Genomic DNA, 16,621 nt, shown 5'->3' on the forward strand with positions numbered 1-16,621 from the left:
TGCTACCCTGTGCAAAATTCCCGGAAGTCTTTCCTGAATACCCCTCCCCAACTCCCCTCTCCTGTGCATCAGGGAACTGATAAGCCCCCTTCCAACCCTAGCAATCTTGGTGTCATGGTACAGAGAAGTAACCTAGGGCTTAGGGCTTAGAGTTTAGTATTAGACAAACTAGGCTTCACTGTGACACCCCAGGCAACTTTGTTTGCCTCTTTGTGCCAGTGTTTGCATCTGTAAAATGGGTGGGGGCTAACAATAACCGCTTCCTAGATGGACTAAAGGTGGTAATACACTCGGGGGTTAACCCACTGCAAGAGCTTGACAGTGAGCCACTATTCATCTTCCAATTATCTGGCAAATTCATGTCACTCACCTTTCACTATCCCAGCTTTTTTACTTCCTCCCTTCTCATTTAAATCTCGAATATCCACTCAGATGCTAAATCTTACATCTTTTTTCTCTGTCCTTCCTTTCCAGGGCCCACCCTCCCCAGACGCTCTGGTCGGATTGATGGTCAGCGACGACGGTCACTGAGGCAGTCAGTCCTCTCTTGTCCACGGCTTAGGAAGTCTCCCAACGGCCAGTTCACATCCTCTACGGCGCTGCCCTGCAGGGAAAGCCGCCGCCAGCCCATCTCTCAGGGACGCTAGTGTAAGAACTACACTGCCGCAGAGGTAACCGACAGGGACCGCGGCCAATGAAGGGGGATGGGCGCACTAGAAGATAACGGAATAACCAGGATCAAAAACGTGCCACGCCATCTCCGCCTGGCCTTCTTATCCTCCAACTGGTGGCTCCTGTTATCCTCTCCGATTTCGACAGCGGCTCCAGAAGTGACAGCCACGTGGATCGCAGGGGAATGGAATGTTGGCGTGGGGGGGCGGAGCTGGAAGGAAGCCCGAGAAAGGAAGGACCCGCGTACGCGCGCCCGGGCGCCGGCTGCCAGGCGACGCCGCCGGGAGCGAGTACGCTCCTGACGTCACGCGCCGTTCGCCCAATGAGAGGAGGCCGGAGGAGCCACCGTTCCGCCCCCTCCCACCCCCGCCACCACGGCAGCCGCCTCCCGGAGCGTCTGAGCCGCGCTGCTGCAGGCTCGGGCGTCGTACGGCGCCGGCGGAGCCCCCGGACCAGGCCCAGGGAGCCTCTTGCCCCGACCCCAGCGTCCGATGTCCTCAAGATGGAGGCAGCGGGGGCGGTGGCGTGAAGAAAGCGGCGCTGTGGGCGCGGGAGCAGCGGCGCGGGCGGCCCGGGTGGAGGCGGTGGCGGGATGGGGTTGCTGCTCATGATCCTGGCATCGGCCGTGCTGGGCTCCTTCCTCACGCTCCTCACCCAGTTCCTACTGCTTTACCGCAAACAGCCCGAGCCGCCGGCGGACGAGGCCGCCCGCGCGGGCGACGGCTTCCGCTACATCAAGCCGGTGCCGGGCCTGGCCCTGAGGGAGTACCTCTATGGCGGCGGCGGGGCTGAGGAGCACTCCGGCGGGCCCCCCGAGGGCGGCGCGACCCCGACCCCGGCCCCCGAGACCCCCTCCCCGCCGACGCGGGAGACCTGCTACTTCCTCAACGCCACCATCCTGTTCCTGTTCCGGGAGCTTCGGGACACCGCGCTGGCCCGCCGCTGGGTCACTAAGAAGATCAAGGTGGAGTTCGAGGAGCTGCTCCAGACCAAGACGGCCGGGCGCCTGCTAGAGGGGCTGAGCCTGCGGGACGTGTTCCTGGGCGAGGCCGTGCCCTTCATCAAGACCATCCGGCTCCTCCGGCCCGTGGTGCCCTCGGCCACCGGAGAGTCCGATGGCCCCGAGGGGGAGGCGCTGCCCGCCACCTCCCCCGAGGAGCTGGCCTTCGAGGCGGAGGTGGAGTACAACGGGGGCTTCCACTTGGCCATCGACGTGGACTTAGTCTTTGGCAAGTCCGCCTACCTGTTCGTCAAGCTGTCCCGAGTGGTGGGGAGGCTGCGCTTCGTCCTCACTCGCGTGCCCTTCACCCACTGGTTCTTCTCCTTCGTGGAGGACCCGCTGATCGACTTCGAGGTGCGTTCCCAGTTTGAAGGGCGACCCATGCCCCAGCTCACGTCCATCATCGTCAACCAGCTCAAGAAAATCATCAAGCGCAAGCACACTCTCCCGAGTTACAAGATCAGGTGAGAGGCAGGCGGGGGAGAGGTATCCCACAGGTGCGGGGGCGGGAGGCCGCTGCCTGGTGGAGCCGGAAGGGCAAAGGCGTCTCTGCAGCCCCTGCCTTTCCAGGCATCTTCACAACCCTGGACAGGGCCCTCGGCGAAGGCCAGTCGTGCACTGCTGCTTTGCTTTCTAAGGGCACTGATAGGAGCGAGAAACCTTTTCGCGTGTTCTTGGGCACGCAGGGTGCTGGCAGCACCGGTAGGAGCAACATATTGAAAAGGGAAGGGAAGTCCGCCCTAAAGCCCAGGAATCAGCTCTGGGGCTGTTGAGAAACTTCCTGTGTCTGGTCGCTGCATTGAGTGCACTTTGCAGCATCACCTTGGCCACGTTGAGACATTGTTCTTGGACGCAAAGTACCGGCAGGAAGAATGTGCTGGTAGCCCAGTGCCCTTAGGTTTTGCAACTGCAGACCACTTTTGCTGTGACAACTTTTCGGGCAGAGGTAGTATCTGTTGTAAAGGAATACTTTTCCATGGCAAATTGGAAACGAGTTGGGAGCTTGTACATGCTGTAGTACTCTGTACATTTCATATTCATGTCATCTGCTCCTTGGGGGTAGGTTCTGTAGCACAGACCCACACCCTGCCCTCCTCCATGGCAACTCTGGCGGTAAGTTCCTCACACAGTACCTGAAACCACCCTGCAGATGACAATTTTAATGATAGGTGGTGATTTTAACTTTTTAAAGCCCTCCTGTATCTGGTGGCTTAATTTTATGTATTATTCTGTTTTGATTCACATACATGTTTTTTTTGTCTGTTTTGTTTTGTTTTGTCTTAATGTAGAAGAAGCAGAAGAGGAAAGTAAGTTTTGTAGAGCCACACTTGGGTCTGGGAGGATTTGTTAGTGGAGTGAAAAGGGTCATACATAGGTATTTCTTCTAAAACAGATGAATTTTAAATTTCACCTTCTGTCTTCCTTTAATCTGTGTTCATTGAAATGTTTGACCCTCTTGGATTTTGTCCTTAATTATAAAGCTATGTCAATCTGGTATTTGCCTTACCGACTGCCCTGTAGTGCAAGTTGCCTATTTCTAGATCACTAATTTTCTGTCATAGCCTCAAGCATCAGTGACCCAGATAATCCAGAAATATTTCATGTTTGGATTATTGAATTGTGTATGTGGCAGATTTACCTTACTAATATTTTGTTTAGGCTAGTAGCCCAGAGTGACAATCAAAACTCAGATGGCAGAGAAATTTATACTTCCATAGATTTGCTGAGGATAGTGAACTGATTGTTCTCTGTTTGATTTCCTGTTCTGTGAAGTAGAATTTAATTTATGAAACCTGCTCTTTAAGCTCTGGAATACCAGGGACTAAATTATAAATGAGTTCTAGTGTTTAAGCAGTGAGAGGTTTATAGCAGCACGTCGCTAAGGAAGTGAGAAGAAAAGCTGTTACGGATTTGGATATTCTATCACAACTTTGATTCTGATACTTTCTGAGTAACTTTAAGACAATAAAATTTGTTATTATTTGGGGGTAATTTGCAGAATAGTCAGTGGCAGTGAGGTTGCATATCATTTTGAGGTGGTTTTCATTTTTTAATGTAGACTTGGAATTCAGGTAAATCTGAAGGAAATTAGGGAGCCATTAATAGGTTGACAGCTTTGAAGGAACTTTATCATCTATGTCATTGACTAGCATCACCATTTAAAATAACAGCAACATTGCTTTCATATACTGTGTCCAAAGGGATTTAAAAAAGAACATAGCATGTGTTTGGTTATGTATGATATTTCAACTTTTAAACCTTAAGTGATCCCTCCAGAAATGGACACATTTATGCTCTTTGTATTAGAAGGCATTTCAACTGTCAGTCAGTAAATACTGCACAGAACCTATCGCTCAATCTGCAGGTATTTATTATACAACTACTGTGTACTTATTGTTCTAGGTGCTAGGGCTTCAATACTGAATAGCCTCAACCCTTGTGGAGCTTAGAGTTTAGTGAGGATTTAGTTAGCTATACTTAATAATAATTAAACTAGAATGTGATTCATGGGTTGAAGTAACTAAGAAGTTGATTTCAGTTTAGTAAAAGAAAATAATAGAAGTGAGAGGATGAAAAAGACTGCTTTAGGAAGCTCTTCTACCGGAAGTATTTTAAACTACTGATATTGTGGAACGGATTCAAGTTTCAGCTAAGAGCATGACTTAAAACACGTTTAAGATGTATTACAGTTCTCATAATAAGAGTTAAATTAGCTAGTGTTTATCCTTTTTTATAGATGAGGAAATAGTGCTAAAAGTGGTTAAGTAACTTGCTTAAAGTTACATAGCTGTCAAGTGGTGAAATCCAGCTCTGACAAAGTCAGGCTGCCTTTTTCTCAAATTGCCTTGTTCATAAGAGTTTCAATCTTTGGGTGCTGCTCCACATCGCATTTCTTTTTCATCCAGCAAATTTTGTTTCCAAATAGAAGGTCTTGTTAGTTTATCCTTTGTAGCCATCTAATCTGCTTAGTAGAGCTAAAGCAGTAAAGAAAATTGTATTGAGTCTTAACGATCCTTTGGCACTCATATAACAGAAATATCTTGCCAATCAACATTGTCACTTCTCCCTTGAATTTATTTTGCCATTTTCATGTTGCTAAAGTGAAGGTGGCCCATAAAGGACTGCTAGTTCCTCATGTCTCATCTAGAGATGCGAAAGAGCTCAAGTGGTTGCTTTCTAAGGACCCAGTGGATTGACACTTCATTTTACCCAACTAGCTTAGTTTGTGAAACATTATAATATTTTTTTAAATGAGTTTTAATATGTATACATTTTATACGTCTTATAATTCTAATTTTACTAATATAATTCTAAATTCAACGACTTCAACATCATTTTGATTTTTTTCTTAAAATATATACTTTAAAATAGTAAATTAAAGTAGTATTATTTAAAAAAAATTAACCCAAAAATTAGTCTTCAAGAGAGAAAGATTACCGCTAATGTTCTTGACTACGTGGAGAATCCATCTTCAATATGAAATCTGAGTATCATAGTCCTGGGGAGATTGGGGACTGAGAGTCGAGTATTTGAGATTCTTATTAAGGCTTCTGTTACTGAGTGTTATTGCTGTGTAGCTAGCACTGGTAGCATACTACAAGGCCAAATTCAGTTTGCAAGCCCTATTTTTTTGTTTGTTTCTTTCTTAATTGCCAACTTAAAAATGAGATTTTGGGATCCCTCCTCTAGATGCAAATCCACACACTTCACAGTTTGCCTGGAGCCATCTATAGTGCTCTGTTCTCTTGACGTTGAGGGTGGGGTTAGGGTAGCCAGGAAGATGAAGAAGGGTTAAAAACTGACAAACAGCATTAGAAGACTTGAATACATTAGCAAATATTCTATCCTTTTGATAATAGTCCTCACTCAGGCTCAGGTCTCAAGAGAGCTCTGAAAACTGCATTAATTTGCTTTCCATTCATCTAACAAAAAGACTCACTCAGGCACTTCTTACATGCATAGTAACTACTGAACTGGCTACTGGAGAGTGGGTTTGACAGGACAGAAAAGAACTCCAAGATGTTGTCCATGCCCTGGGGGTGGCGTGGGGGTTCTAATCCAGGACTTGCAGCCTTTCAAACCTCTCCTGCACCCATGTTACCTCCCAATGCAGCTTCTCTTCTGCCTATATTACTTTCTGCCTACAGTAAAAAAAATTAAGGGATCATCTATAGTCTGTTTTCTCTCAATTTTAGAAATTTGAATTTTAATCATTCATATAAATCCCACACTATCTCTAAAATACATCCTAAGGATGTCCTTGAGTTCTCACAGTAAAATATTTATGTGCAAAGTACGTAGCCTCATCCAAATCCCCACTTCTTCCCTCTTCCAACTCCAGCCTACTGGGAAGACAGTAACTGAAATGACCTGCCTTGACTGACCCTGCTGGGAGGTTTCCACTGGTTTCCTTTTTCTATATAGCACTCAGTCTTGGGTGTGGGTTGCCAAGGTCTAGAATTTTAGTTCCCATATTTCCATTTGCCTTGCTTGTTTTGGTAAACTTAATTTTCCTAATAACTTCTTTTTATCCCCTTATTTGCTCCCGCATAAAATGGCCAGATAGGACTGGGTCCCTTACCTACATGGACCCCACAGTACAATCATCATTACTTATTTATTACAAGAGAAGCAAGACTGACATGCTACTCCATCTTTGATTACTTTCTAACTCTTGGACTCTAATAAACACTAAGGGAAAAAAAAAGAGATTTTGTACGATTTGGATTTCTGGCTTCTCTTAAGAAAAATTGGAAGATTTTGTATCACCAGGGCTGCATGCCTCATATAGCAATAGTAGGATGGAGAGATGGAGTCTAGTCTAGTAGCAGCTGCAGGAAGCTCTTATGTGTAGTTCATAGTTCTCACCTACTTGCTGCGCTTAAATTAACTAACGGGACTTGCCTGGACTGTCTTCATGGGAGCTTGAAACCCTTACTAAATGGGGAGCGTTACTGTTGCTAATCAGTGAAAACAGGATGAGCTAATAGCTAGATAGTAGAGGGTGATCATTTTTACCCCTCTTTGAAGGGACTTAAATTGAGTGATTTTATTTTAGAAAAGACATAATGTCGAATTTTAAAAAATCATTCTGCCAGAATTTTTTTTTTTTAAATCCCTTGAATCATTTTCCATTTCTCTACAGTATAGTGACATGAGTAGAGTAGATAATGGCTGCTTTTCACTTCTCTGATCTACAAACAAGGGGCTGGGACATCTACTTACTGACGCTATTTGAATTTAATGAATAAGGAACAAATGTTTGGGGAAAGTGTCACTTTTCAGGTTCATGGAATGTCTTCTGAATATGACTGTTTTTGTCATAACTGTTTTTTTTAACTCCTGAGAAACTTTCTGATATATATTTGTGGAATTTTCAAATATTGTTAGTGACGAGATCAAGGAGAACCCCTGTCCCCCCTAAAGTCAAGGACAGGGCTGTCTTTAGTTAGAGCTTTTTTCATCTTTGTATTTTTATGTATCTTCTCTAAATATACCATTAATTTCAGAGAACTAAATTAGACTTGGTCTGGAAATCCTCATATTCTGTAATGTGGTTTGCAATTGAGTTATTTCTTCCTTGGTCTTGTGAGAGGAGGAAGAAAAACATTTATTCTTATCACTTTTCTGTTTTCCTGATTATTTGAGGTAAAGTTGTTTTGAGTAATCCATGTCTTAAAAACTTTCAAAGTAAATTGGCTGGAAGCTGATAAAATTAGTTGTAAAGTTAAGTGTAATGCACTGTATTTATTCACTTTTTCATGCTTTTTTCCCCCCTTCTGCTCCCCCCTCCCCACTCTGGTTCAAGCCCTTGTTTCTCAGTCTAGTGTCGTCATCGTCGGTGGGCTGCTCACAGCGGCTCTCAGGCAGCCCAGCTCCAGGGAGAGCTGTTGTTCACAGTCTTAGCAGTAGAGGGCGCAGCTCACTGGCCCATGCGGGAATCGAACCATCGACCTCTGCGTTAGGAGTATGGTGCTCCAACCACCTGAGCTCCTGGGCCGGCCCCATACTTTTATTTCTATGTATAGATAACTTTTAAAAGGTGTCAACTTAGGCTCAAATATACTTTAAAATAGCTACTACACTTCCTTAGTGATTGTAGGAATCATAGTTTTACTCTCTAGTGTTAGGAAATATAACTAACCTTTGATACTTTGGGAAAGTAGATGGACACAAGGACTCTAGTGTATCACTCTAGTTATTCTGCAGTAATGATATAGTGTAGTAGCTAATTTTTCATCTGTTCTGCGTTTTCTTGTACTACTGGTGAGAGAAATCTCTCTATATAAATGGAATTGAAAGATCATTGTTTTAGAGATAAATAATTAAGTTGTTATTAAAAGCCATGTATTTTCAGTAACTACTTCCTGAAGACTACCAATACCCAGCATTGTGGTGGGTGTGTATGGTGATAGTGATAAAAATGGTCATAACAGTTAGTGCTCTCTAGCTGGTTAGTTAGTCTTTCTGGGGAAAACAATTAAAGCTCGCTATCATGGCATTTGGCTATATTTAAGACCTTCAGTTTTGTGAGAAATAGGAAGAGGAGAGGTCAGTGTCTCTGCTAAGACAAACGCCTGATTACTGCATGTTGTATAATATTTTGTGACCTTAAGTTCTTTGGTACACCTAAATGTATTCCAATTTAGTGCTGGTTTTCCTTCTTACAAGATGGGTTTTCTTAAAGTTGCTTTGAATTATTGTGGTTTAGGCATTTAAAAATCTTTTGATGCAAAATAACGAATTGATAAATCTTTGCTGTAGAAATTTGATTTATACATTGAAGGGAGAAGAGTAATTATGAGGAGATTGTTAGATTCTACTCAGTAACGTACAGGTCTGTTGGCTTTCCGGGAAAGCTAGTTCCTGGAAATAGCCAAAGCAGATCGTTATAAAGTCAGTTGTATTGGAGGAGCATGCCTGATCAAATACTTAATATTGATTTACAAATATCACTAATGATCTATCAGAGGAGGTAGAGGCAGGATAATAAAGTCAGTTTGCTAACTAGCTGCCAGGTACTGTGTGGCAATTCTGTACACTTGCCATCCTACTTAGTAGGTCAAACTACTGTGTGGGAGAGGTTGGTATCTCATTTTTACAGATATGGAAACTTGAGACTTAGGGGTGTTAGTGACTTTCTCAAAGTCGTAAAAAAAAAAAATGTCCTGGACTCCCAAAGCCCATGCTGTGTTATTTCTGCAGAGATAAACCAACTATTACTCTAAGCCAGGGGTTTGTGAGCAGCTGGTGTTAGGCCCAGGAGTTAAGAATTGCTTTTACATTTTTCAACTTTACATTTAAAGTTGTTCACAAAAGAATATGCAACATACCATATGAACCCACAGATTCTAAAATATTTATTATCTGGCTCTTTATAAAAACATTTTGCTAACCCCTGTTCTAAACTCTTACTTAAACAAAAAACCCTGAAAAACAAAAAACTATGCTCAAATACCTACCAAAAAAGGAGCACATATGCATATATGTTGAAAGGTACTTTTAAACCTTTATTTGAGGGTCCTGTCTTTTTGGAAAGCAAGTAAAAACTGGATACTCTGCCGAAAAATGCATAAACAAATTTTCATTTAATTTCATGAAATTTATAGCCCCCTCAAAGTCTGTGTAGGGTCCTCAGACCTCCAGGTTGACTAGTAAACACCGGCAGAAAGATACAACTTTGTTGCTATAAATATTAATATAACCAAAACTAACATGCTAAAATAAACATTAAGCACTTCATAATTTTTCGGGCCTACTTAGAATGTATACAGGGTATGTGTGGCTCAGGCATTTCTGTGAAGAAACCTCTCTGTGTCCAAGAAAGTGCAACCTGTCTCCGCATTCCCTCCCCCCGTCCCCTTTATTAACATTCCCTGTAACAGGCGGAGACATTTGGAATCAGTTGTTCAGTAAGAATATCTGACATTTCAAGTTAGAGTTTCTACTCCTGAGTACCTTGTTTAGAAGTTAAATACTGACCCAATGTTTCTTCCCATCACATTCTCCCATTTTCTCAGAACAATGTCACCAAGAAACAAGTGCTATTAAATCCCTTTGTTCCTTCCGAGAGTCATAGGACCTAGCAGCACTTCAGGCATGGCATCAGAGCACATCACACACTTCACTGGAAACTCACAAAGCAGCTACCTGGTCATTAGCAGAAGTTTTACAGAGTAGTTTCAAAATCCCTCTTGCCACATTGCTAAGACTGGCGTAAAACTGCATACTTACTGTATTTGTACTAGGGAAGAATGAGGTCTAAATGTTAATTATTTACCTACAGATGAGTAGAAAGGCAGGTGCTAAGTAGAGACTGCCAGTACTAGGCAACGATTTCATTCTTTTGGGTTGAGGCTGTAGAGAAGTACTTAGGTTGTCTGTTGCATAGTAGACAGAGCTTTGGAGTAATGTGTCCCTGACTTCAGCACTACTCTGAGCGAGAGACCCTGGACACAGTTATGTTCCCTCAGGCTCCGTAACTGTATCTGTAAAGTGGAAATGGGAATAATATCTAATTGGATGTAATGTCACATATATGATACCTTCTGAATAAATGTATCTTTTCCTTAATAACTAATTGATATACACATTTATTGATTGTCCTACGTTTGTCAGACACTTTGCTAAAGCTATTTCAGACATTTTACTAGATATATGTCAGACATCTGCTAGGTGAAATATTAAATATTTCTCCCCTTTCAAATGAGTGATAAGCTCATTGTAAAAATCCAGTTAGAAAATATGAAACATCAAATGGAAATCTCTTGTAATATCTTAAAAGAAACTGTTAAATTTGGAGACTATTCTTCCATATTTTTTTCTAAATGCATTCTAATTTATTAATGTATAAAAACAGGATCATAGTTGGTGCCCTACTATTAATATCTTGCCTTTTTGTTTTTGCTTGCCTGCTTGCTATAGCTTGGGTTTTCTAAATATACCTACTTCATTTATTTTAACAAGTGATTTGAATTGCATTGATCAGCAGTACCATAAGTTAACCAATGCCTTGTTGATTTTTTTTCAGTTTTTCATTAATATAAATAATTGTACCGTATACATTTTTCTACCTACATCTTTGTATAGATACTAGGTTTTTTCTTTTGAAATTTTTTAGTGGTTTTTTTTTGTTTGTTTGTTTGGTTTGGTTTGGTTTTTTTTTGGCTAGGTTTTTGCTAACGTTCAAATAGTATTTGGGATCATAAAGAAATTGAAAATGTATTCGTCTCCCATTTAATTTTGTCCTCCTAGAAATGTCAAGTTAGAGGTGTGCGCTTAACTCTGCTGAAACACACATATACAAGCCTCTTGTGTACTGAGAAAGTGCCTCCCTCTCCCTTCCCCTCTCCTCCTCCGTTTCTCCTTAACAATAAAGTGTGGGAGTGTGATATAAATGTGACCCTGCAGATTGGTTTGTAAGTGTGACATGGACATCCCTCAGGCAGTGTGTGTGGGTTAACTCATTCACTGCTTTACTGCACTCCTGGCCATTCTCTGTAGCTCTGAAGTTGTCTTCTAGGACTCTTCATCTCACTTGTTCTCTCTGGCCTGCTGGCTGTTCTCACACTCCAAGGCATGCGCCCATCACAAGGCCTTTGCTAGTCCTTCTTTAGGACTGTTTTTCCCACAGATAGCCAAGGATTTCACCCTGTCACTTTTCAGGTCCCTGCTTAAATATCACCTTTCAACTGTCCAATATAAAAAAAACACAGTAGTTCTTTAAATACCGGTATTTTTTCTGCACAGACTTTTTATTGATGCGTAATGCATGTATATGCGTGTGCATGTGTGTTTGTGTGTATGTATACAAAAATTGCCCAAATGCTAAGTGTACACTTGATAAATTTTCACAAAGTGAACTCAGCCATGTAACAAATGCTGGGATTTTGAATTCAATCTATCTAAAGAATACCTGTATTCTTTGAATTTCTTAAACAAAATGTATGGAACATAAGCTTAATTTTTAATGACTAAAGGTTGTCGTAAACGCAGGTTGATGATATTTAATCCAATTTTCATTGTAAAATCAGTATTGAAGGGGAATGTTCCTACCCCTGCACCGCACGCACACACGCACGCATGCAGGCATGCACATGCGCGCACAGCGCTGATTGAGGTCTCTAGCAGTTCACAGCGCTGACATCACGGTCTGTGGGGCATCTTGTGAACACCGTCTCTACTCTCAGTTCCACACACAAGCAAAAACAAAACACAAATGTGTGGACAACCTTCTCTGCCACCCCAGAAGCCTTGGTTTTCAATCCCACATTCTTAGGGAAGGTAAATATCCGTAAACGATAGCTTATACTTCCCTTGGACTGATACAGAATAACAAGAAAACTTATTTTCACTGGTCTGGTGCATAATTACCAATGTCTATGAAATCAGCAGAATGCTTTAGAACATGTATTTCTTTCTTCTCTAGTCAGCACACTGCGTATTTATGCCCATGAATTCTTCATGTATTGTGGGGAGAATGGAGCCCATGATACGGTGGGTGGAGTGCTGAAATGCCTGCTTTGATCTGCATTACACTGGTGAAATTCCCGCTTCCCAGCGTCATTGCTTCTTCACGGTGTGTGCTTAAAAACAAAAATGCTGTGATTAGCGCAGTAAAAATGTTTTAGTTGCATTTATTCTTTTGTATTAAGTACCTGTCATGTGTACTTGGTTTGTTAGCAAAGTACATGCCATTTAAACAGGTATTTGTGGCCTAAGTATGTTTACAGATGGTATTTCTCCCGGGATCAACACCATGTCCTACCTGTGTAATCTGCAATGATAAGTGACTACCATTTTTTTGCTGTAAAATCTTTGGTAATAAGGGGAAGATATAATTTCCGATTAGTAGCTGGCTACAAGAGTCCATATTTTGAAAAACGACTGTATTCTGTTCTTAGAAACAACTATTTCATGCAGATACCAGTATCTGGTAAACAGGGCACCTGGCGTCCGTGGTCCTGCTTGCACACAGGAGCCCTCCATGAATACTAGGTAATAGTCATTACTAAGGAAGACTGGCTGCATACTACCCAGTAGCTAGTCATTTGGTCAAGCAAGTAAATAATTCAAAGCTTTCAGTCTGTGAAACTTGCTGTGGCTGAAGTAAGAGCCATTCATTCTATTCTAGTGAATTTCATTGTATGATAATTATTTTTATAATGCATTGAAAATATTATTCGATCTCACCATTATTAAGTATAATGTTATTTTCTGTAAAACTTAGGACAGGTGATGTCTGGTCTATTTCATTAATGTTTGGAAAGGTTATTAGTTCTCAGTATTTAACTTTAGATTTTAATCAGGACTAGAATTGTGAACTCTTGACATGGAAAAATTTTAAATATATTTGTAGCAAAATATGTGCTTTTTTACTAATGCTGGAATGATGTGATAGATAATACAGATTAAATTTATTTAGTTCAGATATTTTGAGATTAATGAAGTATAAGGAGAAAATTTGTAGCAGTTTTAGTCTTATTAAGCCCACAAATACAATTTATCTAAATTATAGGCCATTTTTAGTAAATTGCTTAAAATATTTGAATAAATTACTCAAAATATTTGAATTTTTTAATACTACAGAGTTAGAATTTGGACTAAGTTCCTCTGAGATTCATTTCAGCCAACAAGCATTTGTTAGATCAGACTCTGTGGTAATAATAGCTAGAGCCTTGGGGGTACTACTTTGCGCTCTTAAGATTTCTCTTGAAAATAGCTTAGCATCTTGCTCTGAAACGATAGCATTACATGATGAGGAATTTCTGTTTTATTTCTGGAATTACTATTGATTTGTTATTTAATGTACTTTTGGACAAATTGTGCAGCTTACTATGTTTGAGACTGAATGAAATAAAAATCTAAAAGTGTTGAAGTTCTTAGAGAAAAGAATTATGTAAATGTAAGATGGCATTACTATTCACTTTTCTGTTATTTTTGTATGGGTCTAATACAGGGATTTTTCTCATGTGCAGGTACAAATCATCTTAAAAATATTTTCACTTAGTAAGTTCCGGCTTTAGTTAGGTAATTATGAACTAAGAGAAGCAGTGATGCACATAATATTAAAGTCATTTATATTTCAGAAGAAGCTTTGCTGCCTTTATTTGGCTAGAGAAAAATGAGGAGAACGCTGGACAGTTAAAGTATTAACTTTTTTCTCATTTCTCTTGTTCAGATCTTTTGCTGTTCCTTACTTCACATCTGGAATGGAGCTTTTGTCTGTTTGATACATCTAACTGGCTTAAGAAGAACAGACCTCTGTATTAAGTACTTTATTGTTTATGCCTTTACCATAGTAGGGAGGTAATGATTTTGTCTTAAGATGTTTTCTCTTCTCCCATCTACTAAACTTTCAGAAGAGATTCAATTGACCCACTAACCATCTTTGTCCAGGGCACTATGCACTGCAAAGAGAATCAGCGCTTAAAGGGAATAAATAAAACAGCCCTTCCTTCCAGAATTTTTTTTTTAATCTAGTAGTGAGAAACAGTATACTTAAAGTAAGATAATGGGTTACAACTCAGAATTTAAGAAGAATTGCCATAACTGAGAGTTGTTACTATCTATCTCAGTGGTTTTCAAAGTGGTTTGGAGACCCTGTTGGGAGCTCCAAGACCTGTACAGGGGGTGGAGTGGGAGGGGTGTCTACCAAGTCGAAACTTCTCATAATAATGCAAAAATGTTACTTGCCTTTCTCACTCTCATTCTCTCACAAGTGTCCAGTGGAGTTTTCCAGGAATTACATGATGTGTGATGATGACATTATCACACTGACGGCTAATGGGATTTTTAATTTCTAATGTGATAAATATCAATAGATATAACCCACATAAACAACGGCTTCTTGGAGTCCTCAATAATTTCTAAAAATGGATAGGGATCTTGTGAACAAAATATTTGAGAACTGCTGCTCTAAGCTAAGAGTTTTCTTATTTTTACCATATGTAAAGGAGGTGCCCCTATTGCCTCACTTTCTGAATCAGCTTTAATAAATGTTAGATACAGACATTATTTTCAGCTGGAACACTTTGGTATCGTACGAGCACAGGGTTGAGTGGGTCTGTTGCAGTGTTGACTGTACCGTTTACTATGTGATCACAGAAAGCCACTTGAACTTCCTTATCCGTAGTTTTTCATGTGTAAAATAAGACTTATAAGGCTGTACACGGTTATGAGTCATGAAAACCAAGGATGTATATGAAAGTATTGTGTAATTTACAGACATGCTAGAAACATAAAGTGGTAATTTTTATATTCTCTTACTTAAAGGTGTGTTTTGGGGAAGCTGGTTAAGAGTAATAGAAGGAGTTTGGATTTGAGGACAGTTCTCATGGTTCTATCCACCTCCACCCTCAACCCCCTTTTTTAAAGCTATGTGAAAGCTGAGAATTTTAATTTAATTGACCATAGGCTATGGTAAGGGACCCTCATGTCACAGGTAGTGATAAACATAAAAAGACATGAGATTTCTCAGACGTGGTCCAGAGAACTACTTTGGTTCCCTGAGCAATTCACCTCATTTGATACTTTATCTCGGTGCACAGGATATCAGTCAAACATTGACTCACAGTTGAGTCACTAGTTATTGAGTTGTGTTACGAGGGACCTGCAGCTTCTATTATCACTCTTTTGTTCAGCATATATATAAAACCACTTCACAAAATTGTGAAGCATTATAGATACTGATTATTCTAGGAATTATTCTGCAGAATTAGGAATTTGGATAGAAGTGAACATTTCCTATGTAGGTAGAGGGTACATGGAAGCGTGGGTGGGATTTTTTTTATAACAGTATTTGTAATCCTTGTTCTTACTAGTTTTATAACTGCTCTGGAGTATTTTTTTCTCCTTAGAGGTACAAAAAATAAAATAATTTTCCCACATATGGACTTTGTCGGCATAATGCACACTAAGGAATTCCATAAATACAACAATTCTCCATGGGTTTCCATAAGTTAATTTCTTAATATATTCAATTTAATATAAGCCTTGGTTGCAGAGCTTAATGACCCAGAGATAGAAAAGTGATACCTAGGGTGGGAAGGCATAACCGCTTATTGTTAATTTGCTTCCTTGCACTTGCAAATTGATATCCTCACAAAGAACACAATTTTTAAAAAATCAACTGGTGATTGAAATCATGGCCATGTCTGAAGTCCGAGGAAGACAAACAGCTATGACCTTGAACATCATACGTGGTGTATGCTGAGTCCTGAAATGGTTCCTTGTGGAGGGGAAGGCATTTGCTGTCTAACATGTCTCTAGGAGACCAGCCTTAAAATAGATAAATAGAAAGTGAGATAGGAAATATCTCGAGTACTCACTGTGCCAAAGGCTTTTTGTGAACTTTCTCATCTAATCCTTAACAATAACCCTATAAGATAGGTGCTGATTGCTATCTTGCTTTTATAGATGAAGAAACTGAAGCTCTCAAAGTTGAAATAGCTTGCCCCACGTCTCACAGCTAGTGTTAGCACCAAAAATCAAAACCAAGTACTGAGTCTAAAACTTGTGTGCTTAATGCTGTTTTCAGCTGCCTTGTCAGAAAGAAGCTGAGAAGTGAAGGATGCTAAATGCTTTCCATTATTTCATGTAATACTTACAACAGCACTGTGAGGTAGGTATAATTATCTTCCTGTTGCATGAGAGGAAACTGAGGCTTAAGGTCAGTTTGCTCAACATATTGCTGAGAAGTGGCAGAAGTGGATTGCAAGCCCAGCTGTCTGGCTCCAGAGTCTGTTCCTAACCACTGTTCTGTACTGCCTGTCATGTATGTTTCTTTCCCACAGGTGACTCACAGTTTAGTTGGTGTGGGGTTAAGGGGGGGAGACATGTAAACAAGGCGATTAGTGGCATCATGAAAGTGTGTATGAAGTGCTTTTAGAACACAGAGGAGGAAGCAGTTAGCAGATGGCAGAGGAGCGGAGACAGGGTACAGAGTTC

General features: G+C 40.9%; 1 protein-coding gene across 4 annotated transcripts in view; it reads left to right on the plus strand.

Moving 5' to 3' along the window:
* The first annotated feature begins 1,024 nt into the window (after positions 1-1,024).
* Positions 1,025-16,621, plus strand: part of PDZD8 (PDZ domain containing 8) — a 74,433-nt gene continuing 58,836 nt past the window's right edge. For 2 of the 4 annotated variants that reach the window (XR_004425367.1, XM_033131365.1), the window contains exon 1: positions 1,040-2,136. Coding sequence is in view for 3 of the 4 variants with exons in the window: in XM_033131365.1 (XP_032987256.1) it covers positions 1,265-2,136 (872 nt within the window). In the remaining variant the exon portion in view is untranslated. Of the gene's footprint in view, positions 2,137-16,621 lie in introns of all 4 variants that reach the window. The other 2 variants (XM_033131362.1, XM_033131364.1) reach the window with 2 other exon arrangements.

Source organism: Rhinolophus ferrumequinum, chromosome 16, assembly GCF_004115265.2.
Source record: "Rhinolophus ferrumequinum isolate MPI-CBG mRhiFer1 chromosome 16, mRhiFer1_v1.p, whole genome shotgun sequence".
Taxonomy (NCBI): domain Eukaryota; kingdom Metazoa; phylum Chordata; class Mammalia; order Chiroptera; family Rhinolophidae; genus Rhinolophus; species Rhinolophus ferrumequinum.